Below are 14,188 nucleotides of genomic sequence, written 5' to 3' on the forward strand. Positions count from 1 at the left end.
GGTGGCGCGGTGCCTGCTGGGGGATCGCTGTCGCTAGGGGGACCGTGCCCCTTCCCTGTGTGCGACGGGGCGGGCTCGGGCTCGGGCTCTGGCTCGGTCACAGGGGGTACCGTTTGAGGGTTCAAAGGAAGAGAAACATTGATTAGCATTATTGTGTGAGATTCTAGTTAGTGTGTGAACTCCTGCTGAGCCAGCTCCCTTTTTAGGATTTGCCCCATGGGCTGTTACTCACTAGGTTTATGTTGTCTTCAGGTTTTCTTTTCTAAGTCTAAATAATTCCTTTTCTTGTCTGGGGTTTTGTGTTTGATGCGTATGGCCAATTTATGGCTATTTAGGTTGTACTCTTGGGGATAGGGCCTATTATTTCCTTGTAAGCATGTACCAGCACAATGATTGCTGATTGGGGTGTAAGGAATAATAATAATACGCTGATCAAAGTCAGTCACCTTGGAAAGATAATTTAATCTCATTTATAGGAAAGACCAACTCTGGTACGCATGCAGCTGTTTATTAAACACGCTTACATGCTTTGCATTAATTTGGACCATAGAGGTGCAAAGCCAGCCCTCTGCATAGTGCTCTGGGCTAGCGTCCACAGATGCCAGCTGGCATGTGGCTCTATCCAAACTCACAAGTCACATGCATGGCCATTTATAGAAGAGAACCCATTCAGGCTCTCCTGTGAGATGTGGGAAGCGCCTCTCCCAGCCGAGACCAGCTTAGCACCACTCCTTTGACCAGCTTGGCCATGGGAAGTGAGTCCCAGCTGAGACTAGTACAGCATGGTTTTTACTCAGCCAGAGGGGAGGTGACTCCCAGCCCAGCTTAGTACAGAATGGGTCTTATTGGTTTGCTTTTGGGGCAGGCTGCCTTTGGTTCATTCTATACAACTGCGATCTGAACTATCTGTGGCCCAGTTTGAGTCTCAGTTGTGGTAATAGGCACCGATTGTACACATGGCACATCCAATCCTGGATGGAGGAGTTTGGCTAACGTCCCTCTATCATCTGGCCCCATTTGGCCATGTTTTAAAATATCACCCATTTGGTTCCAATAATCCTGTTAGAAATATCCCAGAACCTGGCATGGGGTGATTAGCAAGTAGTCCAAAAGGCCAACTTCCTGCATGCTAAACTCCCATGAATCCCTGAGATTCTGTGGCCCAGATTCTTCCCGGTAGTAACCCTGCAATGTCCATGGATTGACAGCAGAGATGAATTTGTATCTGAGGCAGGACAAAGCCCCAGTTGCTTCTGGGCTGCTCTTATCATGGCAGTATCTAGGGGGAGAGCAGGACAGCTCCATGGGAGGATGTACTCGCAGTTCTGGGATTACTGGGAGCTCATTTCATTGTAGAGAGTGCAAATGTTTGCTGTTCAAAAGTGGCTGCTTCTGGGATGATGCAGGCTCCTCCTACCAAGGGCCTTACTTGGACATCTTGTAAGGAACAGTCAGAGAATAAAGATCCTTATCTCCTGTTCCTTCTTATCTCTTGGAGGCTCTTGCTCCTTGTTCTTTAGGAAGGGACCAAGGCAGCGATGCACCTGAGTCTGATATCATGTCTCTTCCTTTCCAGGGGAAAATGGCAGCCACTGGCCAGTCGTTAATCCCAGCCCCGCTCACAGGGATTCCCTTCCTAAAGGCCTCACATTTTCAGATAGGGTTTGACCATAGACCACAGGGAAACGTTGTTGAATCTCCTTTCCGCACTGATTTCCCTCTCTTATGGGGCAGTTACAAACCAGACCCAATTCTGCTTCCAAACTCCAAGGGTGTTTTGAATCAGGATATGGATAAAGCCAGGGAAACCTGGTCAGAAACCCACCTGGCATTTCCAGTGAGATCCCTGGAACCAAAGCCCAAAATCTGTCCACCAGAATCTCACCTCCAAATGCATGCAGATTCCCAGACCAAAATTTTCACCTCAACTGCAAAGGAGAGCTACCTTTGGCCAGACGTGACGCTGCAGGGACCAGCCTCCACCAGAGCTGATTACAATAAGGAGGAAGATCATTTTCCTTGTGGAGACAAAGACAAACTAAAGCTCCTGCCTTCTGTCTATCGTTTTTCATATCCAGCCTATGAGATACTCGAGCCCATTGCCAAAGCGCCATGTGTACATCTGGGTGAGTTGTTTGGGGCTCTCTCTGTCAGGCTGTGGCCTCACAAGTCTCAGGGCAGGTGGCATTCACGGGCACTGGGGTTTTCATTGGCTTGGTTTAGGTTTCCATTACAACCAGTTTAAGTCTGTATTTACTGTAGTGAGTGGAGTCCTTTATCATCTAAGTGCTGAGATCTAGGATCTAGAACTATTTAAATATCACTGGTCTCCTTTTTATCATTTCATGTGTGAATTTGGTGATCATGATAGTGAGAGGCTTATAGCAGTGGCTGATGGTGCACGTGATACAAGCTTTCACTATGCAGCTCTGCCAGTGCACCTTCCTCTTTACCTGCAGAGCACTCTGATAGTCTAGTCTAGGCCCCCACCCCATAGCTTGGCTGGTGCAGGCAGTTCTGCCTTGCAGCATACCCAATATCCCTGGTTTCTGTTACAGTCTGTGCTTCTCTTTAGCACAGGCTGCCAGTTGTGCAAAACTGTGTGGTGGTGTTGTGGTGTGCACAGATGGGGTCTACCTGACACAGACACATTAGTGACCTAGTGCAGAATCTCGACCCAGACCTCCGGAGTTGAAAGGCCAGTGCCAGCCAGTGACCTCACCACACTAGGCAATTACAGGGGAGTCAAGATGCAATATTGTTAAAGAAGTCAATTCCCACTCGCAAAGCCTGTGCTTAAGTGCTTTGCTGAACTGTGGCCTCAGTTCCAGAGTCGGTCCAGTGGAATTTGCTCCTTCGGTGGGGGTCTGTTTGTTTTTGGGCCAGGAGAGAGTGATCTTTGATCTGTGGAAAAGGCCACTTTGTGCCCTTGCTATCAAACCCTGATTTTTTAGTTCTGGATACTTGCCCAACCTGAGAGCCACCATGGTCTCCTAAACGCAGTGACTGGGGGATGGGCAGCACAAAATCCCTTTGTTCTAGGCAGACAGCGCCCCAGGCTGAAGGGTTGTTAGGGATGAAGTAGCCAAGCCTAAATAGCATTTTCCGTTAGTTTTAGTGGGTCGATACTCCAGGTCAGCGTGAGACTGGGCAGCTGTCTTGGAACCCTAGTTCCCATGTCAGTTTCTTACACTTCCTGAGAACTGTAATTGAGAATTGCAAAGGAGTAACTCAGATTATTCCCCCCCCCCCCCGTGTTGTTTGGCAGGAGGAATTCCCACAATTAAAGGTGACAGATGCTCCTACTATGGTACTTCTTATCAAGCACAGTTTGAGGGTGGCTGGATCCCTCCTGTGAAATCCTGTGGAAAGGTAACATTACAGTCCTATAAATTCAGCCATGCTGCTTCCAATTCATATTTTGATGAGACTAAGACTTCTAAAACACTGCTTCCCACTCAGGCAGCCTGATGGACTTGGAGCCTAGTGATTAGCTATGGAGAGGGGAGCATAGGAATTTCCAGGCCTGTGGTCCTGTCTCTGAACACCTACTTCAGAAGAAGGTGCAGGTTACTCTGTAATGACCTGTCCATATGGGAAGCTGCTTTCTAACATCATCAGCTGGTGGTTGGCTTGTGCCTTGAAGCAAGAGACTCTGTAGCTCGTGTATATATTTTATCCGATTTGTAACGCTGGCTGTTGTCATTATCCATATAAATATCCAGTCCTTGCTTGGTCCCTTCCGAGCCCTTGGGCTCAGTATCTGTTGCAGTGAACATGAATCTTGACTGGGTGTAACAACTGCCAGGTTCTAATCCCAGCTCTACCACTGACTTGCTGTGAGACTGTTGGCAAATGTGAGTGCTAAGGTGCTATGAGTGCAAAGAATTATGATATTTCTGGGTTCATCTAGACTCTGCTCATCAGAGCTATCCCAGTCTGTGCACCCCACCTAGAGATTCACACTTGGATTTCCAATAAAACACCTGTTGATCCATGGAGTGGCCTGTCCAGCAGCATTGTTAGCTTTCCAGAATGAAGGAATAGTCTCTTTGGAACTGGGAACTCCAGAAGGCAATGAAGGGGTGACATGTGCCCTTCATCCTCATAGTTTCTGCACTACTGGCTGGAGAAGCCTGAGTGCTTGTGGAGACAGTCAGCAAAGTCCTTGTTTCCCTTGTAATTAGCTGGTGAGGTCTGCTCTGTAGCAGGCAGCATCACTCAGAGGTGGTTTCTCCGTAGAGCAAGTCTTCCATTGTGTTTGGAGACCCCAGGAGCAGTGTCAGCACCAGCGAGGAGAAACATGCCTACACTCTCCAGGACACATGGAACCACAGGTAGCCAAGAAGTACATGTGATGGGTTGTTGCTGTCCCAGGCTCTGTGGTGCTCACTAAAGGCAAGTTGTCTTTGAGCACATCACTCACAGCTCACTACCTTATCTCAGCAACTCAGATCTTATGCCTTGCAGAGTCTATGATAAAGAACGTGCTGCCTTCCAAATACACAAGACGAACATCAAGCCAGGGGATGGTCGCACCAGATTCTTTACTGTGGCACTGGAGTCGTTCCCACGGCGGGAGCTAGGTATGGAGGGATGGTGACCTGACACAGTGAGAGATCACATAGATAGTACTGTTGTGCCTGCCTTCCTATTGGCCGGAGAGTATACTCCTGGGGGAATTCTGCGCCATTATGCGCACATAATTCATGTGCTGCACATATTTTAATGTTTTAATGAATGGGAGAGGCTAGGGGTCAGCCAGAGTCTGCACGGGGGAAGCTCCCTAACAATCCCTACCTGCCCCCCTCACCCCCCCCAAAAAAAACATGTTCCACCACTTATTCCCACCCATACCCCAAAACTCTCCAAGTTCGCACCCAGGCTCCTTCCCAGCAATTACTTCCCTCACCCTCAGCTCCTCCATTATCCCTGACTCCACCAAGCCTTTGCATTGCTTCTGAGGGATGCAGAAAATGCATTTTTTTATTATAGTTAAATGATTACTCAGAGTTCTGTATTAATATGCCTAATAAGGAATCTATTTGTCAAAAAACATTTCCTAAATCTTTTTTGTTGTCTGTATTGTTACAGACTACTTGCTGACAGGTATTTTGAAATAAATTACCAAAATAATTGAAACTGGTATGATTATATTGTGTTATTTTGACAAACAAAATATGCAGAATTTTAAAATATTGTGCACAGAATTTTTAATTTTTTGGCACAGAATTCCCCCAGGAGTAAGCATAGCATTTACAGCTGTGCCATGCTCCCTGCTCACACTGTTTTCTACTTTCTGAAGATATTCCCACCCCATTCAAGATGTGTGCTTTGAGCACCACACCTGTTAATTTCCTTGGCTTGACTCTTCCTCTGGTGCATGGGCCGGGGAAATTTGGTCTCCCTGTTACTAGCACGCTGCAAGATCTCACTGTTATTTCCCTTACTGGGCTAATGCAAAACTTGGGGGACTTTGTTTTTGCAAAACCTAAGCCAGTGCTTGGGGGATCAAATCTGGGGTCAGTTTTATCCAAAATTCCAACGTGCTCAGAGAAATTTCTCCCCCATCGCTAAGTCTCAGAGACCATGCTGGGCCAGAGAAATGCTGATATAAGTAGGTGTACATCAGTTGATTTCAGCGGGGTGACACTTGCTTACACCAGTTCTGCATTTGGCCCATAGTCAGTGATGATATGGCCTCCACATGGATATCTGTCCTCATAGACTCATAGACTTTAAGGTCAGAAGGGACCATTATGATCATCTAGTCTGACCTCCTGCACAATGCAGGCCACAGAATCTCACCCATCCACTTCTATAACAAACCCCTAACCTATGTTTGAGTTATTGAAGTCCTCAAATTGTGGTTTGAAGACCTCAAGCTGCAGAGAATCCTCCAGCAAGTGACCCATGCCCCATGCTGCAGAGGAAGGCGAAAAACCTCCAGGGCCTCTGCCAATCTGTCCTGGAGGAAAATTCCTTCCTGACCCCAAATATGGTGATCAGATAAACCCTGAGCATGTGGGCAAGACTCACCCGCCAGCACCCAGGAAAGAATTCTCTGTAGTAACTCAGATCCCACCACATCTAACATCCCGTCACAGACCACTGGGCATATTTACCTGCTGATAATCAAAGGTCAATTGCCAAAATTAGGCTATGCCATCATACCATCCCCTCGATAAACATATCAAACTTATCCTGTTCCTACCCCTATGTTATTCCCATCCTTGCTTTGTCCCAGAGGCAGCAGATCCTGTGTCCAGAAAGCTCAGCTGCCAGCATTCTGCCTCAGCTCAGACATAACTGGGAGCCACAGCTGCTCAACCCTGGATAGCTCAGAGAGGTGGGAGAAAGGAAGGATTATTGTTCCCATATTACTGACAGGGGACTGAGACTCAGAGATATTAAGGTGTAGATTTTCAGGAGCTCAGCTCCTACTTAGGCACCAAAATCATTGGCCAGATCTTCAAAAATGCTCAGGAGCCAGCATCTCTGACTAGGAATGGTGAAGAGCCCCCACCTAAGCTTGGGACCTTATGTGACTTGCCCAAGAAAAGGCGTCTGTGGCAGAACTGGGAAATGAACCCAAATCTCTTGCTCCCACCTAGTGCCTTAACCACAAGACCAGCCTTTTTCCATGTGGTGTAGACACAGCTGGAAGGGTCCTTCCAGCTGTCCATCCCACCCAGGAATGCTGCGGTAGCGACAACCTGTTCAGAATTGGGAACCCTGACAGGATTCGCTTCTTGCCTTTACCAGCCCCTGTGAAAGTTACATGTCTAAGCAAACAGACTTCATCGATCCCCAAAGGCGATGAAGACCTTGAGAGGAGTCGGGCGCGTGCGACCACCACCACTAGCCGATTCTTCCACACCCAGGTCTGTGCCCTGCCTTTCACCTTTCAGCAGCAGCTATCACGGAGCAGCGCTGTGTTCTGAAGATCAGAACAGGATCAGAGCTGCCTCCTGCTGCAGGCTGGGGTCTCTAAAGGACACTGTCTCCTTGCTCACTAGTAACATTCACGCATGGCCAGTCTCCTGTCCCAGTCTTTGGGCACATACCCTAGGAGGCCTGGCTCCTGTTTCGACTGCCACAGTGCACCCTTTGTCAGGGCTCGCGGACAGCCTCCAGACGCAGGCTTGCGAGGTCAGCTACAGAGAGCTCATTCTCAATAGGCCAGCTGGCGAGAACCTCGGGCTCATTGTGGGGTCACCATCCCTAGACAGAAGCAATGCAGGATGCCAGAGAAATACACAGCATCCTGCAGCTAACAGTGGGGACCTGGGCCCTCTCTGTGTTGTCTGAGTGGGGTGCTCATACTTACGGCTGGAAGCCGAGTGGAGCATCTGGCTACAGCACCTGCCCGTTAACTTCTGCTCTCGTTTACTCCAGATTGACCTGGGGGAACATCCACCTCAGCCAGACGTGCCACTGTGGAGACTACAAAGCAAAGTGCCCCTGGGTGACAAACATTTAAACACCTGTTTCTTCAGCACGACGCAGCACTCAGATTATCAGCCACCACCCGAGAGCCAGAGGGAGGCGTCCAACAGCAAGAGCCACCTCGAGAGCCACGTGCCCTTTAATTATCCCAGTAAGGCAAAGCCCCTCGGACCCTAGCGCAGCTCCCAACCCTGGGACATATCCCAGGAGCAGCTTCAGGCTGCTGTGCCGGGTGCTCTCGGCTGCTCCCCTGCATGGGATCCTGGCGCTCTGCCCCTGGCAGTCACTCTGCCTGCAGCAGGGTGAGCTGGGTATCGAAGTGGTGGGTGTGTTTGGGTGGGAGGCTGCAGGCATGTGCAGCACTGGGATGGGGGTTGTCTTTGTCAACAAGAATGGGACAGTGACCCCAAAAGCCAGGCAGGGAACTTGTGCTAGCACAGCGCCTGGCAGTGCTGGTCAGCGCTCCCAGGGACTGGCAGGGGGATGTTAATCTGGAAGGCTGGCCACCTCTCCAGAGGAGCAGTGTCAAAGTGCTCAGAGCCCAGAAAGGTGCCACCTGTGTGAGCCTCGGGGCTGCACTGCCATCTTGTGGGTGGCTTGTGGCATATGCATTGGACACTGGAGCTCTTCTCTTCCTCTTGCTGGAATTTCCTCAGCTGACTTCCAGAAGCAAAGGCCTTCTCTCGCTGGGTGGGAAGAGGCAGTGGGGTGTGAATTATAAGCTTTGTTTGTGCAGCCCCAGGCAGGGATTTATACGGGGCTTTGTATGGAAGAGGCTAAAAAGATCCCCTCTAACCTCTTGGTTCTTTGCTCTGGAATCTACTAAGTCCGGGGGGCGGGAGCGGGGGGGGGTCTCTCCATTCCTTGTTATTTGCATTATTACTGACTGAATGTATCCTGCTCACTGTAGCAGTGTGGCCACCACCCGAGCGCCCCCTTGTGGCCCAGGGTGCCTCTGCAGTGCCCTGCCTTTGTCTTCCCCTTCTTCAGGGCGCCTTCAATGACAGTCCACACAGTCCTGCTCAGTCAGTGTCCTGCTCTGGGTTTTTATTAAATGAATGAAGTTCCCAAAAGCAAACGCACAAAGAACCATCCATCCAGCCTTACACTGGGCACAGCCCCTCCGCCCTGAGGCAACCTCCCTTCCTTGGGGCTTATTGCAGGAGACCCTCTTTCTCCGCAGTTTCCTCACTGCAGGAGACCTGCTGCCTTTTCTATTTGGATCACCCGGTCCCTCTCAGATGGGGCTCATCTTCTCATCCGGGCTGGTTTTAGGCAGGGCATTCATCCAGCTTTTCTAATGTGACTCCCTTGCCGCTGCCGAGATCGAAATGGAGATTGTTTTGTCCAGTAGCAGATGGGAGATGCCATAATGAAGAGCACATGGTCTGCCAGCATCATACCCGGTGCATACGAAGTCATGCCAGCAGTAGCAGGCCAGCATGCCCTCCCTGTGGTGTGAGCTTTCACACTGTGCATGCAAGGTTGTGCTGAGGGGGATGGGGTCACATCAGCGGGGGCAGGCCCACTCTGTTCTCTGAAGTACCAGAATGTCCAGTATTCCGGGTCCGTGTGAGTGGCTCCCCTAGCTGGCTTAGCCCAGGCTCTCCGGTCCACAAGCCAGTCACCCTGTCAGGACAGCTCTGGAGCTATGCTGCTCCCTCTGCATGAGCAACCTGACACTCCCTTGCCTCTAGGCTGGGAGACCTGGGATCGGGTGCTGGGATGGCAGGCATGTGCATTGTGCAGGCTGCACAGAACTGCCCCCAGCTAGCCTCTCAAGCTGGCAGGGGATAGAGTCCAGTTCTCTGAAGCACTGGGAGCAGGAATCTCGGCAGGTCGAGTTTTCCTGCACTAACCTGGGAATTTCTATAGTGATTCAGAACAAAGATCCAAAGTAATCCACTCTCCTGTGTCTGACTGTGGACAGCACCCTATGCTTCAGGGGTTAACCCTATAATGGACAGTTCTGCAATAGTCTGGCTGTAAGGGTAGATTCTCTCTAACCCCGTGTAGAGAGAGGTTGGCTGAGGGGCAGGAGGGTCTAACGATGGATGTTTGTGTTCTCCATATAACGTCTAGTCCTGATGATGTCTGGTGACAGTAGTTCCACAGGTTGGTTATGCATTGGGTGAGGAAAAATCCTCCTTCGATCATTCTTAAACTTGTTGCCTTTGTGTCCACCTGTATATGACAGGGTGAACAGTAACCAATCTGCCTTCTCCGTGACATTCATGATTCTGTATATTGCTGTCATGTCCTCTCATTCACCTCCTCTCAAACAAAGTTACTCTTCAACATTTTTCTTTATAGAGAAGTTTTTCCGGAGCTCTAATCATTCTCCTCCCTGTCTCTGAACTCTCTCTACTCCTCTTGTGTCCTTTGAGATCGGGTGACCAGTCCTGCACGCAGCATTCCAGATGAGGTGGCACCATTGATGTACAGTATGGCATTGCAGTGTTTTCCATATCATTCTTCATCCCTTTCCTTATGCACCGTGGCAGTTTTTCTGCCTGCATCTGTGCAGTGAGCTGCCCATGGTGAGGCCTGTGTCTCTTCTCCCAGTCAGTGCAGACCCCAGACAGGTCTGTGACTGAGTCAAACTGCAAAACTTGTCTGTTGCCTGCTCATTTCATGCCTTGACGTTGCTCTTTATTCCATTTGTGAGCAGGTAAAGGCGCTGTCACGACCACACAGGCTATGTTGGTCCCGCACAGACAGTGGATGCTCCGGCCCTCGGAGGAGTTGCTGCAGCAGGTACGGCAATAGCTGGCGTATGTGGCCAGGTTCAGGACAAAGGCCTGGTGAGAAGGATAGCTGAGTAAGTCTTCATGCCCCCCAGCAGCTGGGAGGGAAAAGGACACTGCAAGTGGACCCCACAAGTAGGCGTCTCTGGAGGGAGCAGGGAAGGGTCGGGGGCTGCCCACCTCTGAACTTGGCCCAGTTAATAGCCCAGTACAGAATGTGTTGTCTTCCAGCGGGCCTGTTTAGATACCGAAGGCTCTCCAGTGAACAGACTGGCAGTGGAAGGGTGCGAGCATTACAGGATGAGGCCAGAGCCACCCCAGCTGCCATGGGGATCTGCCTCTTCCATTCTCAGCAGGGAAGCCTCTGCTTTTCTGCCATTGGGCACACAGGGTCAGAGCAAGCGAGGGGGCAGGCTGCTCAGAGCTGCTGGCTGGCATAGACTTGAACTCTGCTCCCTACAGGCTAGTGTTCAGCAGTCAGAGCTGAGCGGTGGGTTACTCCTAGGGGCTGCGAGGTTAATGACGGAATCCCCCCACCGCAATGGCCTTTCCTGTCTCCCCAGATTAAATACTCTCACCTGGTCCCACCATGGCAGGGGCAGCGCTTCTTTGGGACTGAGCATCAGGATGAGTTCACCCCCAAGTACAGCGGCCCTGTGACTATCTGCGGGGGGAACTTTCAAGTGAGCAGCGTCCCCCTGGGCACCCTGAAGAAGTACTGCCCCCAGAGGCGGATGGTCTTTGCAACATAACGTGCCGCCTTCCTATGGGGGCTCTCGATGCCACCCTCCAGGGGCTGCGTACAAATAAACACAGGTGCCTGGCTTCTGAGGAGATGCTCCCTGGGTTCTGTAGCACCTGGCTGAGGTCTCTGTGCCAAACTCAGCTCAGGAATTGGGCAGAGTTGTAGCAGGGATGAACTGGGCAAGCTGGCGACAAACCTGCCTCCAGGTCAGCTCCGGGCTGCCCTCTGTGCTCCTGCTGAACTCCCATTCGCAGCGGGGAGGGGTCACAACCTAGTTCCGTTTCCCCTTGATGGGGGCGGGTAACAAATCCCAGCTGGGATCCGAGCACCCTTGTGCTGAGCGCTGCTCACGCACTGGGCAGGAGACTGTCCCTGCCCTGTCTGAATTGACCAGATGGACAGCGAGCGAAAAAGGGCACAGGCCCAGAGATGAAGTGGCTTGCCCAGGGGCATGTAGCAGGTCAGTGGCAGAGCTGGGGGCTGGCTGGAGAAAAGGGACGGTCGAGTGAGTAGGGGCTTGGGAAACCCAGGTTCAGTTCCCAGCTCTGCTGCAGCCTTGTGTGATGTGGGGTACGTCACTGAATCTGCCCCATGAAAAGGGGATGATACTTCCTACCCCTGTGGGGCTAAAATTCATTGGTTGTGAGATGCCCAGGCATGACCGGGAGGAGGCCAGACAAGTACCTTTCTAGAAAAGAGCCCAGGTCTCCTCAGTCCCAGGTCAGGGTCCTCTCCACTGGCCCCATCCTGTATCTGCTGCGGAGCCTCCTCCCTTCTGTTTCTCTGTCTTATGGAAGCAGAGTTTTATGGTGGCACTGTACCCACACTGACGCCTGTGACTTATCTCTGCTCCCGAGGTGGCACCAGGGACACCATGGCAGCTTGGGCCCCTGTAGTTCCGCATCACGCTGTTATGTGTAGGGCCAGACGCCCACAGAGAGCCCCAGTGACTGCTGTTGGGGGTTGCTCTGCAGGATGGGGACTGGGCAGAGGTAGGGCACCCAAACTCTCTGGCCACGTCCCTCCAGCTCTAGGGTTCAGGAGGTGCAAAGGGGCCAGCAGCTGAAGGGTGAAGAAGGGATTCACGTACAGCTGGAGCTGAGCAGGGTCTTGGGGGGAAGCGATTTCCCTGCAGTCTAGCAGGAGGGGAGGTTTCAGGCTAGTACTTAGCAACCAACAAAGATTTTCCCTCCCTTCCTGCCATGGATGGGGGGGCTTGAGGGGGAGAGTGTGATTGAGAGGGGGAAGCCTCCAGGTATAAGGGGAGAAGCGGCAGCTGAGGAGTCAGGGTGTGACAGTGCCGGAGTCTGAGGCCACAGAGGAAGAACACTGGAAAACAGCCCTGCTGTGACCACCCCTTACATGGGCAGCACCAGGGGCTTCCCACCCCTGCGGCTGATCTCGGTGCCCAGTCACCAGTCTGGTGCAGCCCTGATCTCACAGCCTGGCTGGGAAATGACACCCCCGTAACATACTTGAGCCACCTTCCTCACTGCCAGCCTAAAAAGGAACAAAAGGGCTGGTGCAGTGCATGTGGGCGGCAGGCCGGTAGCTCTCAGCTCCTGGTAGCAGCCACTCTCTGCAGTAACTTGGGGAGTGGGGGGCTGAGCGTGACTCAGTGCCAGTGGGGGGGATGCTGCACTAATGGGGCTAGTCGCACACTTCCCCCAGCCTCCAGTCCCATCTCTGAGTGTGAGTGCAGGGAAACACTAGCAAAGTTAGGAGGGGCTCCTCTGCCGAGGCACCCAGTTGTGAGGGGCTGGAATCCCCTGCTAGCCAGGGGTGTGACATGTTGCAGTGGGTAGTACCATGAGAACCCTAGGGCAGAGTATGCCCCATTTCCCACCCTGCTGAGCAGTGACTCACCCCGCAGTGCTGGTGCCTTCCGTGCATCTGCATGAGTATCTGCTCACCGGCATGCGTACAGGGGTGCAGTCTGGCCTGTGGTACTTCATGCTAATAACCCACCCTTCCTCGCTGGCTGTGCAGCGCAGAACCAGGGCCTGTGTTCTTTGCTCCTTTGTTGTGCAGGAGCAGGTGAGGGGAACCCACGCGACTGAGAACAAACACTGGGAAAACAGCCCAAAGCTGCAGGGCGATTCCCTTCGCCAGCATCACAGGAACCACTAGAGAGCCTGGGCCCATGTCTCCAAGCGCCTCTTCCCCAGGCTGTGAGCTGGCAGGGACAGAGGGATGTGTCACCTCTCCGCTGGGTTTAGGCAGAATGAGAGATACCGTAAGCTCCAAGTGTGGTGTGGAGTCTCCCCTCATGAGCACTGGCTGCATTTCAGCACAAGGGCTCCATACAAGGCCGGTGAACACGAGTGCAGAGAGGAACCTGAGGCTGAGGAGGTGGCAGGGCAGGGCCGTTCTCTGGGGGTGGGAGCAGTGTCTTTTTTACTGGGGTTGGAGCTCACTGTTTTTGCCTGGATGCTGAGTTTGCGCTAAACCTTCTCAGCAAGAAGATTTTAATGCGGATGCGCTGCTGTACTCTAGGTCTCCTCCCTGGTGTGGAAGCAGAGTGAGGGGTCAGGTGCTGCCATGCCAGGTCCCCGTCTCATGCTCTTCCATGGATCTATAAAAGCAACATCACAGAGAAAACAGACTGTGGTTTACTAAACCATTTCGACCTACTGCAACTCTCATGTGGACAAGACCCCCCACATTAAACATGTTAAAGCTCTGGGAGATTTTGAGGCTGCTCTGTTCCCATCACCAGCTACAGACCCCTAGGAAAGCTCTGGTTTTATGCCTGAAAATGTGAATTCCTTAGGAATCCTGCATCTCATGGGACAAGACAGGGCTGGTGGTATGAAACAGCCAGAACCTAGATTTGTGATGAAAAGCTAAGACCAGCTGTCCTGAGGATTCACGGGGGCAGTGGGCTATGTAGGAATGTTCTCTAGGGACAGTTACCTGCTTACACAGAAGACGAGAGAGCACCAAGTGTTGCTATTTCCTGGTTCGTTAACTGGCATCTCATGTTAAAAATGAGGGTAATATCCAGGCTGTCTGGATTGTGTGGTCCCTGAGGTTGGCCGGATCCCCAGCTGGTGTAAGTCATTTACACCACCTGAGGAGCTGACCCATGTCCTTTACCTGGCTGTGACGTAGCATCCCCATCTGTGCTGCTGTAGCAATAAATCCTCCTACCAAATAATCATTAATCCCCCCACACCTCTGATCTGGCCCAGCTGGGCTGGAGATTGAGGCAGGGCTTATTGTGAGTGAGGGGCTGAGCTAACCC

General features: G+C 51.8%; 1 protein-coding gene across 3 annotated transcripts; it reads left to right on the forward strand.

The window, feature by feature from the left end:
• The first annotated feature begins 6 nt into the window (after positions 1–6).
• TEX45 (testis expressed 45) lies at positions 7–11,021 on the forward strand. Of its 3 annotated transcripts, none has more exons than XM_039515497.1 (9): positions 7–155; positions 1,577–2,126; positions 3,269–3,372; positions 4,243–4,337; positions 4,471–4,586; positions 6,766–6,884; positions 7,399–7,600; positions 10,118–10,206; positions 10,760–11,021. In XM_039515497.1, the coding sequence occupies exons 2-9, from the start codon at positions 1,583–1,585 to the stop codon at positions 10,946–10,948; spliced, it is 1,458 nt and encodes a 485-aa protein (XP_039371431.1). In that variant the 5' UTR covers positions 7–155; positions 1,577–1,582; the 3' UTR covers positions 10,949–11,021. The 3 variants fall into 3 exon arrangements, with proteins under 3 accessions (XP_039371431.1, XP_039371433.1, XP_039371432.1); XM_039515499.1 differs by having other exon boundaries at positions 10,121–10,206; XM_039515498.1 differs by having other exon boundaries at positions 105–235.
• The last annotated feature ends 3,167 nt before the right edge of the window (positions 11,022–14,188 follow it).

This window comes from Mauremys reevesii, linkage group 26 (genome assembly GCF_016161935.1).
Source record: "Mauremys reevesii isolate NIE-2019 linkage group 26, ASM1616193v1, whole genome shotgun sequence".
Classification (NCBI taxonomy): Eukaryota; Metazoa; Chordata; order Testudines; family Geoemydidae; genus Mauremys; species Mauremys reevesii.